The 17,588-nt window shown below is 36.1% G+C and overlaps 1 protein-coding gene across 1 annotated transcript; it reads right to left on the bottom strand.

The window, feature by feature from the left end:
- Window positions 1-2,396: 2,396 nt before the first annotated feature.
- LOC126695357 (uncharacterized GPI-anchored protein At1g61900-like) lies at window positions 2,397-16,683 on the bottom strand. The gene is made up of 8 exons (XM_050392065.1): window positions 16,482-16,683; window positions 9,478-9,657; window positions 6,200-6,799; window positions 5,784-6,029; window positions 5,635-5,646; window positions 4,852-4,995; window positions 4,644-4,688; window positions 2,397-2,835 (listed from the first exon to the last, which is right to left on the bottom strand). Exons 1-8 carry the CDS (start codon window positions 16,537-16,539, stop codon window positions 2,765-2,767), a joined length of 1,356 nt encoding a protein of 451 aa, XP_050248022.1. The 5' UTR covers window positions 16,540-16,683; the 3' UTR covers window positions 2,397-2,764.
- Window positions 16,684-17,588: the final 905 nt, after the last annotated feature.

Below are 17,588 nucleotides of genomic sequence, written 5' to 3'. Positions count from 1 at the left end.
TGTCTTTGGATAGGTAGACCTAGGTTTTATCTTTTTTTTTTTTTTTTTTTGTGGGTAGATTGTAACTAGGATAAAAGGCCATGTATCTTTGGTAGATTGTAACTAGAACCCAAAGCCATGTAGTATTCGATTTATCAAATTTGTACTTTTTTACTCAATCAATGAGAATGGAACAATTCAGTCATGTAAAGTTGTATGTAATTTTTTTTATTTTTTTGTTTAAAAAATAAGTTGCGACTCCACACCACTTACCCAAAAAGAGAGGTGCCCTTAAAAGCACTCAAAAAATCTATTTTTTGAGAGCACCCCTAATTTTGACGGTCTCTCACAATAACGATAAGAATTCCAAAAGAAAAAAGTTTAGCTACAAAATTGGCCGTAATCTAAGATTACAACTTTACTCAATATTTTTTTTATTGGAGATGAATTTTGACAAATCCATCATTGGATTACATTTTCTTCTTATATCCTCCATACTTGCAAAATTTCTAGAAAATTAAAGATCAATAGTTATGTCATCAATAAATTGTTTAAATTACAAGTTGTTGTAGTTTAAAATTATGCATAAAATATAAGCTTATAAATCATATAGTAAATTGACATATGTATTAAAAACATAAAGAACATGCAATTCAACCGTTAGATTTTCAAAATATGTAGTAATATTAATTTTATTAAAGGAAATTGTAGCCTTAGGTTACAACCAATTTTGTAGCTAAACTTTGTTCTTTTCAAAATATATAGTCATAGTTAATTTTTTTAGTGGAAGTTGTAGTCATTGACTACAACTAAATTTGTAACCAAACTTTGTCTATTTTCTTTCATCATCATCAATTTGTTTTTCAAAATTGATTTTTTTTTTTTTTTTTTTTTTTTTGGGTTTGGATTTAAGTGCCAAATAAGTTGGTCAAACATAGAGCTGTTTATAGAAAATAATGTTGGTTTATCATAGCTAAAAGGTTTTTTTTTCTTATAGTAAAAGTTGTTCTTGAGTTATGTATAATGAGTTTGATACATGAGTGTGTAATGCAAGGAATTAAGAAAAAAAAATTTATTTGATTAAGTTTGCAATTGTTTGTTAATGGTTGATTATGACTTAAAATAATAATAATTACTTTTAATTGTACTTAAAGGAATAACTTATTAGGGAAAGTCGAAGTCATACCATAGAGGACTAATTATTAATTAAAATTGTAATTTTATGGCTTTTTTTCATATTAACTGTTGAGTAATGATCGACTCAAATTGTTGAGTAATGCTACAGTTTTAAAATATTTTACAATATTTTTACAAATTGTTGATGTGATCAACTTCTTATTGGTTTTATCTAGACTTACTATTAACATCACTTTTTCATTTATCAATAACTACTCACCACATCAGCAATTTGTAAAAAAATTTGTAAAAAATTTTTGTATCTCTAGCATTACTCTTAATTATTTATTCATGTTCTAAAAGATAAGGAGATGCTAATGGATGAATTTAATTCAATAAAAGATTGCTATAAAGCATAACTGTGATAAGAGATGTTAAATTCATCACACAAAAAAAAAAAAAAAAGTGATAAGAGATGTTAAATTCTTCTTTTAATATATTTTGTACATCTTTATAGCAAATTAAATAGTTTGCGTAATACATTTGAGTTTAGAAAGATTATAATATGTTAAATTTGATCATTTTCTATACAATATATTTATAAATTATGACTAACATATGTGCATTATTCGCCCCCAAGTAAAAATCTTGGCTACACCATTAGATGGGACACCTATAATCCAACTCTACCATGCCTTGCCATCCCTATTTGTAACTAACATTTTTGTTTTGTTAGTAATTAAGTTATAGACTTGTAGGTTCTAGTTAACTTAATCGGTAAAAAAATCTCTGATAGTTATATAAGAGATCTGGAGTTCAATCCCCGTCTATACCAAAAACTAATTGGTGTCTTGATCTGATGATAAAAAGCTATCATCAAAAGCAAACATCATAAGTTGAAACTCTCTCCAAAAAAAGTTATAGACTTACACATACAATCTCACCAATACAATATATTTTACTGTAATTAAAAATATATTAAGCCCAAATTTGTTGACATTTTCACAAGGAGGAGAACTTGGGTTTAAATCTCCTTCCTCCCAATTGTTGAAAGTGAAAAAAAAAAATATATAAATATATATATATATATTTATATTAATGCAGTTTCTTGTAATTGAGTTTTTACTCCAAGATGAGGGAAAAAGAATAGGAGTATTGATGTTTTGTAAATTGTAACAAATTTGACTTAGGAGAATCCCTTGATTAGATTAAAATCAAGGACAATTATTGTTCCTTAATTTTAGTCAATCAAGGATATCAACATGTGCTAAATGTAAAATCATGATACGCTAACACTTCCATTTCTCTCTTAACCCAAATATTTCATATTTTACAACTCAACTGAGCTCTTCTAAAAAGTTACAGAATTTGCTACTTTATATCAAAAAAATAAAAAGAAGAACGAAACAGATTATGTACACAGTGCACTCTTTTAATTTACACACTTTATAAGCAGGCATATAACTTTACCTTCTTCATTTTAATTGATTTTACAAAAAAATAATTACATGTGATTGCAATTAGCATACACTTAACATCCAAATCAGGAATTCTCTATAGAGGCCCACTCCTCTTTCTTTTTCTCCTCTCCAGATTTAGACCAGGCTATCCAGCACAAATAGGAGCTTCTGTTGTGGCCAAAAGGACTAAAGAGCGGTGGAAACTAAAATCAAAGAAGCATCGTGATAACTAGTGAGAAGATCACGAGTAGAGTAAACATCAAGTCTTCTGTGCAATGACCTGCAATGTATGAATGGAAGATTTCAGCAAAGAATTTACTTAAATAGACAAATAATTGCTAAAGTTAACATTATAAAACTAAGTTCAGCTGTATTCTAGAGCTACTAAAATAGAAAATCTTGCAACTAAGGCTCCGTTTGTTTTGGCTTCAAACTAATTCCGGAAATGCTTTTCCGGAAAAGTGGATATTTGGCTGTTACTAAAAATTCGGTCAAACTGAAAATGTTTTCAGTTTGACCATAAAATAAGGCTGAGAGGGCGGAAAATAATTTCCGTTCTCATTTTCACTTCAAATCACTTCCGCCCCAGGAAAATAGAAGAGAGAGAGAGACAGCAAGGAAGAGAGATCGCACCAGCACCCCAGCACCGGCGAAGGCGAGATCAATCCACATCCAAGAGCTCCGACGAACCCAGAAAACCCAAGACCGAGCTCGTTCGTCGAGCAATGCCCAAAGAGAGAGAGAGAGCGAGAGAAGGAAGGACTCAGACGCGCAAACACAGAGAGAGAGAGAGAGAGAGAGAGAGATCGCGCCGTCAAACCCATTCCTCAGATCGCAGACCCAAAAATTGTCAAACCCATTCATCACCGATCGTCGCGAACCTAAAAATCGTCAAACCCATTCGCCACCGATCATCGCGAACCCAGAAATCGTCGCACCATTCGTCAAACTCGAGATCGTCCCGCCGAATCACCGATCTGCTTGCTCTGGGTCGATCTCGTCGCCGATCCGCTTGCTCTCTTTGATCTCTGATTTTCTTGTTGTTGTTGTGGTGGCGTGGGTGGTTCTTGTTTTGTTGTTCTTTGATTTTGGGTTGATCTCTGATTTGATGATTTTTTTTTTGTTGGGTATTGAGAATTTGGGTTTTGTTGGATTTGATGATATATTTGTTTGGAAGCTGAGAAAATGTGAGAAACACGATAAAAATGAGTTTTTTAGAGCATTTTCAAGAATACAACCAAAGACCAGAAAATATTTTCAAAATATTTTTTGGAATGCAACCAAACACTTGAAAATATTTTCATTTCCCGAAAATATTTTACATCCAGCCAAATTTGGTTTTAATAACAAAAATACTAAGTAAGTGTTTGGATAGCATTTTGGATCCACGTTTTGCGCGTTTGGCTGAAAACTACTTGGGTCCCATGTTTCTGTTCACGAACCCCACAAAAAGATGAAAAACGCAGATGAATTATTTTGTACTATTCACGTTAATATTCAGCTGAAGTTACAGTACTTTCATCCCAAAAAATCAGCTAGCTTATAAATTATTTTCCTACAGTCCTTTCAGCAATAAGTTTTCAGTTTTCAGTTTTCAGCAAAATAAACGGTATCCAAACAGACCCTAATTACATTTGTAATGGCATTTGTCATGAACATCTAGGGGAAGTGAGTCTAAACAGAAGAGTTGTTAGAGTTGAATAAGCTTCTAAAGAATATTGTGAATTCCAACTAGTTCCTCTACGAATTTCTTTAGTATTGTACCAGATGAAATTATTAGCATGAGTTTACTTCAGAACAAACTATCTAGCAGATAATATTTATAATGCATGTGATACCAGTTGATATGCTAAACTGATAAGAGTTCAGCCAGGAGTTACGAGCCTGTTTTGTTTTACCAGTATAGTAACTTCCACAGAGACAATCCCAATTTAGTGTGGATTTCGGGTTAGTTGAGTTGAATCAAGTATCATATCATGTAACCAACAGAAGAACTCTAAAAGAAAAAGGGGACAAAAGATGTGTCTTCTTTGCACAAATTAAAAACTGAATTGTATTAGTGCAGCAACATAGTTCTAAGTCCCTTACCACTTTGTGAAGAGGTTGCCGTGGGGAGTGCTGGAAGTTTGGTTGCTGCAATTCCATTGAGCCAAGGAAAAAATCAATAAGAGGGGAGAAAAGACAAAAAAAAAAAAAAAGCAGATTTGGGGGTGGGGGTTTAAAGTGGAAGAAGCAGAACTTTGTACAGAAAAAATAAATTCAATTGACAAAAGAAAAGTGAAAATTCTGGCCCTACTTTTATTGCAGGAAGAAGCAGGTACGTAAGATTTAGAGGGCCAAGGAGCAGCTATGTTATCATTAAGATCACAAATGAAGCTGATCCCCGAAGTTTTATCATATGTTGCATCTGAAGGTGAGCTTGGTAAAAGGCAGCCAGACTCTAGAAAAGACAGATGAAACAAGTTACTTTTCTGAAGTCTCACTGTAGAATGGAGTTTCCAAGTGTAAATGTAAGATTTAGATTACTAACATGTACATTTTGCAGTGTAATGCATGTAAAATTATTAATAATAATTCATAACTGTATTATTTTTTAATAAAATAAATTTTAGGACCAAGTGTACGCCACAACTTGCATAGTATCTAACTCCATTCAAGTTTCATCATGATTTAAACACATCTCCCTAGAGGGAGGCAGGACATGCACTTTCATGGTCATATTTATTAACTTAACCAAATAAGACCAGAGGCTCAATGTAGCAAGGCTGGGATACTTTTCAAACTCTGATCTCAAAGACACTAGTTTTTATGTAGACTATTACAAAACCAATCTTCTAAGGTGATGAAATTGACTAAAAGACTTGCATCCTAGAAGATCGGGAGGCACAAGGAGCAAAGGGAACAGCCAACAAGTTAAATAAAGCCTCTCCTATTTATATATATATATATATATATTAAATCACCAATTAGAAGACTAGAGGTGCCCAAGTGTTAACTAAAAGGAACATCAAAACTGAAACCTCCAAGATTACGAAGTTTAAAAAGCTACATGGCAGTATTTTCAAAATAAAAGCATTACCTTGTGATCCAACTGGTGTATTGCATTTGTAAATTTCACCATCACGAACAAATGAATCACAAAGAAGAACATATATCAATATCATTTCTTCCTACAAGGTTGAAATAGGAATGCATTCGCTCATTTGGGGGGCATATAATAAAACTGACCTTGAAGAGAGAAATCTTTGAGGTTTATATGACAAAGATTATAAACATCGTAGGAGATATTGTTTTTCTGTAACCTCATGCCAAGTGATGCAGCACAATTCAAGGCTTGCAAGTTGGTGAGGAAACTCTGCTGTTGCAATTGGGACACATAACTCTCCATGGATTTGCAGCAAGAAGTCTGGTTACTTATAACACTTCCACATTCTTTCACAACATCTGTCATGTTGGGAAAAACCAGTGGACAGACTGAACCAGATAGTAAAACAAACTTGAAGATCAGAAAGTCATATGTAGAACAGATTGGTCCAAATCATATTGAAAAAGCATCTCATATGGTTTTTGTCATATTCTAAATTTCCAAGATGAACGAGTTCTTTATTTTCTTTTTATTTATTATTTTCAGTTTTCATGCTGACCTTTATTTACATTGCAATTTGAAAGTCCTCTAAGAACACTATTTGCTGAAGAAGGATCAAGTCTACTGGCCAGAAATCGGAGGACAAGATTTGTGCAATCATCAATCCTTCTTGAGAGATCAGATGAGATAGAGGCCCCATCCGTATTTGACATACCATTTAACGCAATTTTTCTAGCAGCATCTAGCATAGCAATTTGGCAAACTTGGTTACAACACTCATTGACAGGATCAATCCTTCCACAAGCAGCCAAAAGTCCAGAAGAGTCCACAATCCTCTCAAATTCATCAACATCAGTGACGGGGCAAGAGGCTTTTGTGAGGTTCTCTGGGTGAAACGAACATATATTTTGGAGATTATCATTTGCTCCTTGACTCACGAGGATCTTCTCAACGTCTGAGAGGCAATGCTTAGAATGAGTCCTGTTCAAAGCAAGGATCCCAGAGTATTTACTGGACTGTCCTATAATAATCACTAGTGTGGCAACAAATTGAGGACAACATACTACATTAGCCAAATATGGTGCAAAAGAAGCCCAGCAGTCGGTTGCTGTTATGCTTATCACACTTTCAGCAGCTGAAAAATTTAATGTACAGAGTCCTGAAAGATAACCAGTAGAAACCAGTTAAACATTTGGATGGAAGAGATCTGAAAGGATTTTCATTATGATCTTCACTCCAAAAGTATCCAATGAAAAAAAATGAACTGGTTCAACTTTTACATAGAATAAGAAGTACCACCTAGTTATCAAAAATGGGCCCATGAATTTTTTAGTCCATTTGTGGCTTCCACCTTTCCTAGTTGAGTATTACCATTTATGTTTTTACTAGGGTAATATGCTTTTTGTTCCTGAAATTTGGTGTAATTTCAATTTTGGTCCCTCAAATCTTAAATGTTTGGATTGGTCCCTAAAATTTCAAAAAGGAAATAATTTAGTCCCTCCATCTATTTTTCTGTTTATTTGACTAAATGGATGTTGAAACACCCAATATTTTTCGAACCAAATTGATCAAACCACAGATTTATCATTTAAGGGACCAAAATCGAACTGATCCCATATTTAAGGGACCAAAATCAAATTAACACCATATTTAATGGAACAATATCGAACTGACCTCAAATTTTGAGGAAAAATCCGTACCTTCTAAATTTAGAGGACCAAAATGGAACTTACCAAAAATTTCGGTGACCATAGTTAAAATTTACCCTTTTTACTATTTGGTCAAAAGAACCATAACAAAACATCATCATTACTGAAGGCTCTGGTTCATATTCAAAGATCCATCATCCATTCATTGTTTCAAATTAATATTTAGGGAACATTTTGAAACCCCCTCATTTTCTTACTTATTTAGTATTTTTCTTTCTAAACATTTTTTCTTTAAAAAAAAAAATCCTTTCTAAACAACTTAGGTTTTGGATCTGGGTTAAATTGTTATTTTTCCTACCATTTATGAAACACTTAGGAAAAGAATATAGTTGAATGAAATTTAATTTGGCAAGAGCCTTGGAGTTATTAAAACAAACTTTGGGGTACTTGTTTTGTTTTAATAAATAGCATCAATAGTTGAATAAAGCTTAAATTAGGGTCACTGAGCAGTTTCTAAAAACATTGGTGGACCTCTAGCGTTTCTCATTGAGAGAGAGAGAGAGAATTAATTCCTAGTTTAGCTAGGGTTTTGGGATTGATACAAAGAAGAAATCTTAGTCTCTCTTAAGCATAAAGAGGGCCGTTGAAGGCTGCCAAGAAGGGACTTAGAGTCTTAGAAGTTGAGAAACTTAGCGAAGAAGAAAACCTAATCCAAAATTGTGAAGCTAAGCCTTAAAATCTAAGGTTTTGAGATTTTCACTAGGATTTCATTTCTATTCAAGAGGTACAAATATAATCACTATTAAATCTTTTTCAAAAAAAAAAAATAGGAACAAGAGGCTGCAAAAATTGTGCATAAGAGTTTCAAGAAAACCAAAAAGGATTAGAATCCTTATTCATAATAGGATTTGATTAGGTGCCATTTTGTATTGAATCAATATTATTGATCTTTTTGCACGATTTTTGGAAACTTACAGACTTTATTCCTAATTTGATTAGAGCTCAAGATGCTCAATTTAAATGGGGAATAAGGTGTTGTTACATTAATGAGTTGATCAATTTACACTTAGGTCCTCTATAAGATTTCTTGATTGATTGATCCACCAGAAATCAGGCATGCTATAGAAGCATTAGTTTATGATCACCTGATTCCTCAAAAGTACCATCCAATTACTCACACACATGCAAACACACACACAACATGCCAAAGTGTCTATAGTCCTTTAATCAAATTGATAGGCATCATTTATAGTGCTCTGAGCAGCAAATGATACTCTACATCTGCACTACACATGTATGTGCCTTGGAGGCTAAGAAAACTAGAAACTATAAATAAAGGGTTTTGCGTATCAAACCAAAAGGCAAAACCATCCCTACTCTAGTCCCTTCCCACCCATAGAGACAACAAGGAGAAAATGTCTCTGCTGTTGAATACCATGTTGACCCGTCGTTGTGTTCCACCAATTGCTTTCAGAGCAATTTGTGGGCATGAGGGTGTTGCTGCCTCCTAGGCTTCCTGCTCCTACTCAGTACCCTCACCCACACCCACAGTGTCTGTGCCTGTTGGTCACTCCCATTCTGCACTCTTGGAACCCAAAACTGTGGAACCCACGAGTTAATCATGTACTTAAACTTGTATTATATGGATTTGGGGTGTGATGTGTTTGCTACAGTATAATGGTGATTATGCAGGAAAGATGAGTCAATATTTTTGCCAAGCAAATAAGAAACTTGAATAGAATAACTATTCCTAATCATTTATTTGGTTACAACACTGTAATATATCCTTGAATCTATATTCCAAAATTTATCTCATTTGACCTTCTCCACACATTGTCATTGTAGAAGTCAACTTGATTTAGTGGTTGATCTTGCCAATGATGAAGACTACACCACCATGTAATCTCCAACATCCATTCTCTTATAATAGCTCTAGAATCCCCCTATACTCTCGGTCCACAAACCATACATGTCCATACTTACACTAGTGTTTTGCTGCATAAAACTTGCTACTTAATTATGACAACCATTAATTACGGTTCTAGTTTAAACACACGTGGAGGACAGAACTACTTCATATGACACAATAGTTTGTGGCAATAGCCTTTAAAGATGAAATCACAGAGAATAAAGCTGCCAATTAAATTATGAGGCTTTGCAGTTGCCATAAAGAAAAGGTAAGGCAAACCTGATAATATCGGCACAGTGTTATTTGTGAATGGTGTCAACGGTGATGGAGTTAAAAGAGGAATAAAGGGTTGAGTGTCCCCACTTGGAGAGATATCAGGAGCCAATGCAGTGGACTTTATTTCCATTAGAACAGAATCTTTTGTACCAGTAAGGGGGGCACAATAGGACTCACACAGGCCTGCATAGAGGTATATGTACTACTCAGCAAGTGACTCACATACACAGAGAGGGAAAGGCATAGAGAGCATAGAGCATGGTGGCATAAAGTACAGAGATTATAATTTCTGCACATATGCTTCAAACTCCATATCTATGTGTGCATCTGTGAGAAGACATTTAATGTATTAATATGGAAGAGGAGAATGCATAATTAAATTTCAATTATTCACATGATGTGACATATTTGTCAAATAGTATATTTTAAACATATAATAGTTTGCCATGCACTCTCTTGTTTTGTTTATCAGACAAAAAAAATCTGATCTTTGGGACAAGATATTAAAGCCATCATAATGAGCCCAATTTTGAAATGGAGCATGAAATCTCAAAGATGCTCATGATCCATTTGTACAAACTGTTATGTGGTTCAGCCTTCTGGTAGTATAGGCCTTTGACAATAGGAGCAGGAAAGAATCTATACACATCAATATGTTAAGTCATCTTCTCTTTCTTGATTTCCTCTATTTCTGCTTAGGTACCCAAACAGTAGAAACCTACAAATCTTTTCTTTCAGGCCACTTAGCAGTACAACAACAAGAGCTCTGAACTCTGAAGAATAAATGCCGCTGCCAACTTTAGCAGCTTAAATCTTATTCATGAATGCCAACAACTTGTTCAAAATAAAAAGTCTTTGCTGTCAGACTATAATGGTAGACAGCTCATTGGTGCTGCACTATTTGGAAAAGGTGTTTTGCTTCAGAACCACTAAATCTTCTTCTCTACATTTTTCATTATATAGATATGATACAATTTGAAACCTATGACATCTATTCCATAATAATTGTTTTATACGATCAAGCCAAGATATTAATGGGTTTCTTTTTGGTGTAGGAAGGATTTGAACCTAGATTCCTTATTCAATGACAAAAGACTTTACCGTTTAAGCTAATTGGAACCCACACTTTTCTCTACATTGATAATATGCTTTTAGACACAAGATCATGTTTTGGCCTATAATTCAAGTCAACACTGTTGAAATGGGCTGTATGTGTGACTTGAATTGTCAAGCCCAAGTCCACATAAGTTGATAGAATCCTAGTTGAAAAGGGAATCCCACTCCAGCCGACTTTTTTGACATATATATATATATATATATATATTAGGTTTTGTGTAGTATAGTGTAGCCGTGAGATTAAACATAAAGAGAAATTCTAATTAACCTAGTAAGGAGCCACATGAGAGGAAATAGAGAAAAGAGAGGCAGTCAGCTTCCATTCTTATTTTTTCTGTGAGAGAGTGCTAGGGTGTAATTGGGATTTGGGTTTCTTGAGAGTGTTCTTGTGCACTATTGTATTTTCCCTGATAATAGTGAAATCCCTGCAACTCCGTGGACGTAGGCAAATTGCCGAACCACGTAAATATTGTCTTGTGCGTGTGATTATTTTCTTTGACGTGTGTTTTCTCTATTTGTTTTGTTTCTCACAGGTTGGGATTTTGGTTAAATTCCCTACAACTGGTATCAGAGCCTAGGGTTAGGTTTGAGTGGGAGCAATGACAGAGGAAGCAGGAAAGGCGTCTGGAATAGAAAAGTTTGATGGCACAGACTTCGCGTATTGGAGGATGCAGATTGAGGATTACCTTTATGGGAGGAAATTGCATCAACCGCTTCTAGGGGAAAAACCTGAGGCTATGAAGGCTGAGGAATGGGCTCTTCTTGACAGACAGGTACTAGGAGTTATCAGGTTAACTCTGTCTAGGTCTGTTGCACACAATGTTGTAAAGGAGAAGACCACAGCAGATCTGATGAAAGCTTTGTCTGGTATGTATGAAAAACCGTCAGCAAACAATAAGGTGCACTTGATGAAGAAACTGTTCAATCTGAAGATGGCAGAGAATGCATCAGTAGCACAACATCTGAATGAATTTAATACTATCACAAATCAATTGTCGTCTGTAGAAATTGATTTTGATGATGAGATTCGTGCTCTGATCGTCTTGGCTTCTTTGCCAAACAGTTGGGAGGCAATGAGGATGGCAGTAAGCAATTCTACAGGAAAGGAAAAACTCAAGTACAATGATATACGAGATTTAATTCTGGCTGAGGAGATTCGCAGAAGAGATGCAGGTGAATCCTCAGGATCTGGTTCTGCCCTAAACCTTGAGACAAGAGGTAGAGGTAATAACAGAAATTCAAATCGGGGCAGATCAAAATCCAGAAATTCTAATCGGAATAGAAGTAAATCTAGATCAGGCCAACAAGTACAATGCTGGAATTGTGGGAAAACAGGTCACTTTAGAAATCAATGCAAAAGTCCTAAGAAGAAGAATGAAGATGATTCTGCTAATGCTGTAACAGAAGAGGTACAGGATGCATTACTTCTTGCAGTAGACAGTCCACTTGATGATTGGGTTTTGGATTCAGGAGTTTCGTTTCATACCACTCCACACCGAGAAATCATACAGAATTATGTTACAGGTGATTTTGGTAAGGTGTATTTGGCTGATGGTTCAGCCTTGGATGTTGTGGGTATGGGAGATGTTCGAATATTGTTGCCCAATGGGTCTGTTTGGTTACTGGAGAAGATTCGACATATTCCTGACCTGAGGAGGAATCTGATTTCTGTTGGACAACTTGATGATGAAGGACATGCAATACTATTTGTTGGTGGTACTTGGAAGGTTACAAAGGGAGCTAGGGTATTGGCTCGTGGAAAGAAGACTGGTACTCTGTACATGACCTCAAGTCCAAGAGACACAATTGCAGTTGCTGATGCAAGTACTGATACAAGCCTATGGCACCGAAGACTTGGTCACATGAGTGAGAAAGGGATGAAGATGCTGCTGTCAAAAGGAAAACTACCAGAATTGAAGTCCATTGATTTTGACATGTGTGAAAGTTGCATCTTAGGAAAGCAGAAAAAGGTGAGCTTCTTGAAAACTGGCAGGACACCGAAGGCTAAAAAATTGGAGTTAGTACACACTGATTTGTGAGGGCCTTCTCCGGTTGCATCCCTTGGAGGTTCAAGGTACTACATCACTTTCATTGATGACTCAAGTAAAAAGGTATGGGTTTATTTTCTGAAAATTAAATCAGATGTATTTGAAACCTTTAAGAAGTGGAAGGCCATGGTTGAGACAGAAACAGGTTTGAAAGTAAAATGTTTGAGGTCAGATAATGGAGGAGAGTACATAGATGGAGGGTTCAGTGAGTATTGTGCTGCACAGGGAATTAGAATGGAGAAGACCATTCCTGGGACACCACAGCAGAATGGTGTGGCTGAGCGCATGAATAGAACTCTCAATGAGCGTGCTAGGAGTATGAGGTTGCATGCTGGACTACCAAAAATTTTTTGGGCTGATGCTGTTAGCACTGCAGCTTACCTGATAAACCGAGGACCTTCAGTTCCCATGGAGTTCAGACTTCCTGAGGAGATTTGGAGCGGTAAAGAGGTAAAGTTTTCACACTTAAAAGTTTTTGGTTGTGTTTCCTCTGTTCATATTGATTCTGATGCTCGTAGTAAACTTGATGCAAAGTCTAAAATATGTTTTTTCATTGGCTATGGTGATGAGAAATTTGGCTATAGGTTTTGGGATGAACAAAACAGGAAAATTATCAGAAGTAGAAATGTGATATTTAATGAACAGGTTATGTACAAGGACAGGTCAACTGTAGTGTCAGATGTTACAGAGATAGATCAAAAGAAATCTGAGTTTGTCAACTTAGATGAATTGACTGAAGGTACTGTCCAGAGAAGGGGTGAAGAAGATAAGGAGAATATAAATTCACAAGTAGATCTGAGTACACCTGTAGCTGAAGTCCGCAGATCTTCCAGAAACATTAGACCTCCACAGCGTTATTCACCCACTTTAAATTATCTCCTGTTGACTGATGGTGGTGAGCCAGAGTGTTATGATGAAGCCTTGCAAGATGAAAACTCAAGCAAGTGGGAGTTAGCCATGAAGGATGAGATGGATTCCTTGTTGGGGAATCAAACATGGGAACTGACTGAATTGCCAGTAGGAAAGAAGGCTTTGCACAACAAGTGGGTATACAGAATAAAGAATGAGCATGATGGTAGCAAACGTTACAAGGCCAGATTAGTTGTTAAAGGATTCCAGCAGAAGGAAGGCATTGACTACACAGAGATATTTTCTCCAGTTGTGAAGATGTCAACAATCAGACTAGTACTGGGAATGGTGGCTGCAGAAAACTTACATCTTGAGCAGTTAGATGTGAAGACAGCATTCCTTCATGGTGACTTGGAGGAAGACCTTTACATGATTCAGCCAGAAGGGTTCATTGCTCAAGGACAAGAGAATTTAGTTTGCAAACTGAGAAAGAGCTTGTATGGCCTAAAACAAGCTCCTAGACAGTGGTACAAGAAATTTGACAGTTTTATGCATAGAATTGGGTTCAAGAGATGTGAAGCTGATCACTGTTGCTATGTTAAATCTTTTGACAATTCTTACATCATATTACTGTTATATGTGGATGATATGCTTATTGCAGGGTCTAGCATTGAGGAGATTAATAATCTGAAGAAGCAATTGTCCAAACAGTTTGCAATGAAGGATTTGGGAGCTGCAAAGCAAATCCTTGGTATGAGAATCATTAGAGACAAGGCTAATGGTACATTGAAGCTTTCACAGTCAGAGTATGTGAAGAAAGTTCTCAGCAGGTTCAACATGAATGAAGCTAAACCAGTGAGCACACCCTTGGGTAGTCATTTCAAACTAAGCAAAGAACAATCACCGAAGACAGAAGAAGAAAGGGACCACATGAGCAAGGTGCCCTATGCCTCAGCTATTGGCAGCTTGATGTATGCTATGGTGTGTACAAGGCCAGACATTGCACATGCAGTGGGAGTTGTGAGCAGATTCATGAGTAGGCCTGGAAAGCAGCATTGGGAGGCAGTCAAGTGGATTCTGAGATATCTGAAGGGTTCATCAGATACATGTCTTTGCTTCACAGGTGCAAGTTTGAAACTGCAGGGTTATGTAGATGCTGATTTTGCTGGTGATATTGATAGTAGAAAGAGTACTACTGGGTTTGTTTTTACTCTGGGTGGTACAGCTATATCATGGGCTTCAAATCTACAGAAGATTGTTACTTTGTCTACTACAGAAGCTGAGTATGTTGCAGCAACTGAAGCTGGAAAGGAGATGATTTGGCTACATGGTTTCTTAGAAGAATTGGGTAAGAAGCAGGAGATGGGCATTCTACACAGTGACAGTCAGAGTGCAATCTTTCTTGCCAAGAATTCGGCTTTTCATTCAAAGTCGAAGCACATACAGACAAAATACCACTTTATCCGTTATCTTGTTGAAGATAAGCTGGTAATGCTTGAGAAAATTTGTGGATCTAAGAACCCGGCAGACATGTTGACTAAGGGTGTCACTATTGAGAAGTTGAAGCTGTGCGCAGCTTCAATTGGTCTTCTAGCTTGAGGACAGGAGGATGAGTTGCAGGGATGAGGGACTGTGTTATGGAGGATTGTGGCTAATGCTTGCAGCTTGTGAGCCCTTAAGGGCTAAGGTGGAGCTGATGGAGGAGTTTGCTCGTGTAGCTTGATCAATTCAAGCCAAGGTGGAGATTTGTTGAAATGGGCTGTATGTGTGACTTGAATTGTCAAGCCCAAGTCCACATAAGTTGATAGAATCCTAGTTGAAAAGGGAATCCCACTCCAGCCGACTTTTTTGACATATATATATATATATATATTAGGTTTTGTGTAGTATAGTGTAGCCGTGAGATTAAACATAAAGAGAAATTCTAATTAACCTAGTAAGGAGCCACATGAGAGGAAATAGAGAAAAGAGAGGCAGTCAGCTTCTATTCTTATTTTTTCTGTGAGAGAGTGCTAGGGTGTAATTGGGATTTGGGTTTCTTGAGAGTGTTCTTGTGCACTATTGTATTTTCCCTGATAATAGTGAAATCCCTGCAACTCCGTGGACGTAGGCAAATTGCCGAACCACGTAAATATTGTCTTGTGCGTGTGATTATTTTCTTTGACGTGTGTTTTCTCTATTTGTTTTGTTTCTCACAGGTTGGGATTTTGGTTAAATTCCCTACAAACACAACCAAGCTAGGGGCTATGAATTTTGTCACAACATTCAGGTGGGTAGTTCCAATAACTCAACTAACATTAAGAATACTTCATTAGCCAGATTTGCGCAATGTGCATATACTTAAATATTTTCTATGATTCCAAAAAAATGAAGCTTTAAGGCTGTGTTTCTTATTGCCAAGAGTGCTGGAAAGAAAACTAACAAGTTTCTGTACTGTAAAAGCTTTCTTTTGTTCAAAAAAGTGGAACTTACCCTAACAATATTTTCTCCATTTTTTGAACTTTAATGAAGTTGCAAACCAGACCTTTTTCCAAATTGACCAAAATAGGAATATATCACTTTGGTTCTCCTTAAAATTGAAAAGCCAAACCAACTCTGACTTAAACAAGACACACACACAGTCCAATGTGCTAATACACAATGTATGTACCAGAAAACCCAGTATTTCCCCTCCTAGACATAACAGTGTCAAGATGACCAAAATGAGACTTTCACAGAAATCACAAGAAAAATATAAATTAAACATTAGTAGTTATAAGGGCAATAAGAAATAAATTATTAAAATAAACTGAGAAGCAATGTCCAAAAAGAAGTAACAACATCAAAATTCACAATGCAGCAAATAACCCAACAGCACCAACTAGTTCACCTCAAAGGATAGCAAATTTTTCCATAAAGACCCAACAAAGAATTTGACAGAAATCACTAAGCTGCAGTAGTAGTAAAAGTGTAAAACAGTAAAGAAACATGGAAATAAGCAATGAGACAACTTACAGAGAAGAAGAAATAGAGCAAGTTGAAGAGTGGGAGTGAAAGAGACCCTTTGTCCCATATAATTTACTGACTTCCAAAGAGAATGTGATCAACAAAACTATGTGAGAAGAGAAACACATTGAGAGCCAAAACAACTAAATTTGAAAACAATAGTAGAAAGTCAGAGAGTTGTGTGTGTGTGTGTCTCTGTTTTTGCGTGGAATGTAATGTGAAACCAAAAACTTAAACTGGCTAGCTGAGGTTTTGAGCAGACTAACCTTCTTCAGCCTTTCTATTTTGTAAGTTAGACAACGTTTGAAACAATTTTAGAAAATAGCATCTCGAGTTTCAAAAAATCGAGATCCACTTAAAAAACTCGACCTTCAAAGACTCGCATTCTGAGTGGGAAAATGCCACATAGATCTCGAGTCTTTAAGACTCGAGTTTTATGCAAAAAATTTCACCTATAGTGGCGTTTTTAAGCCTTACAGTGACGTTTTAAATCTCTATAGCGGCGTTTTCCTGCAAAAAATTTTTGTAAGTAGCAGGTTTAGGGTGCCCTATAGTGGCGTTTTTAATCCCTATAGTGACGTTTTAAAGCCATATAGCGGCGTTTTTTGCAATTTATGGAAATCGAGTCTCTAAAACTCGATTTTCAGCGCAATTTTTTTTCTCCAAATCAAGACTTAAAAACTCGAGTTCCATCTGGAACTCGAGTTTTAGATACTCGAGATGTTATTTTTCAAAATTGTTTTGAAATATGACAATTAACTAAATTTTTTAATATTTATTGTTATTTTAAAAAAAAATTCCTGGCTAGCTGCTACAAACAACGTCACGGTTCGCACGTGTGGAGGAAGCAAAACACGTGAGGTTCACGTGTAAAGCACGTGATGGATAAGACTTGAGATTTGAGTTTGAGAGGAGGCACGTGACGTGAGTGAGTTGCTTTGCTTTGCTTGGGTTGTTGAGTTTGTGTTAGCTCCTAGCGTGGCAGCACGGGTTGCTTTTGGATCCGAACGATGCCAGTCGAGGAGAGGAGAGCCGTTGGATGAGAGGAAATATTAGTCAGAGGTTGCCTTTTTTTTCTTCTCTAGATCTCTTTTTGAGGAAGACAATTAAGACATT

Source organism: Quercus robur, chromosome 8 (assembly GCF_932294415.1).
Source record: "Quercus robur chromosome 8, dhQueRobu3.1, whole genome shotgun sequence".
NCBI lineage: Eukaryota > Viridiplantae > Streptophyta > Magnoliopsida > Fagales > Fagaceae > Quercus > Quercus robur.
Note: the sequence above shows the minus strand (reverse complement) of the source record. Positions and strands in the feature narration are given on the sequence as shown.

What these genes read in the sequence shown, in the direction of transcription:
- LOC126695357 (XM_050392065.1), bottom strand. Translation starts at nt 16,539, where the DNA reads ATGGGACAAAGGGTCTCTTTCACTCCCACTCTTCAACTTGCTCTATTT. An exon ending in AAATTGCAATGTAAATAAAG is followed by an intron (nt 6,030 to 6,199) that starts GTCAGCATGAAA and finishes TATCTGGTTCAG; the next exon opens with TCTGTCCACTGGTTTTTCCC. An exon ending in GGCAACCTCTTCACAAAGTG is followed by an intron (nt 2,836 to 4,643) that starts GTAAGGGACTTA and finishes CATACATTGCAG; the next exon opens with GTCATTGCACAGAAGACTTG.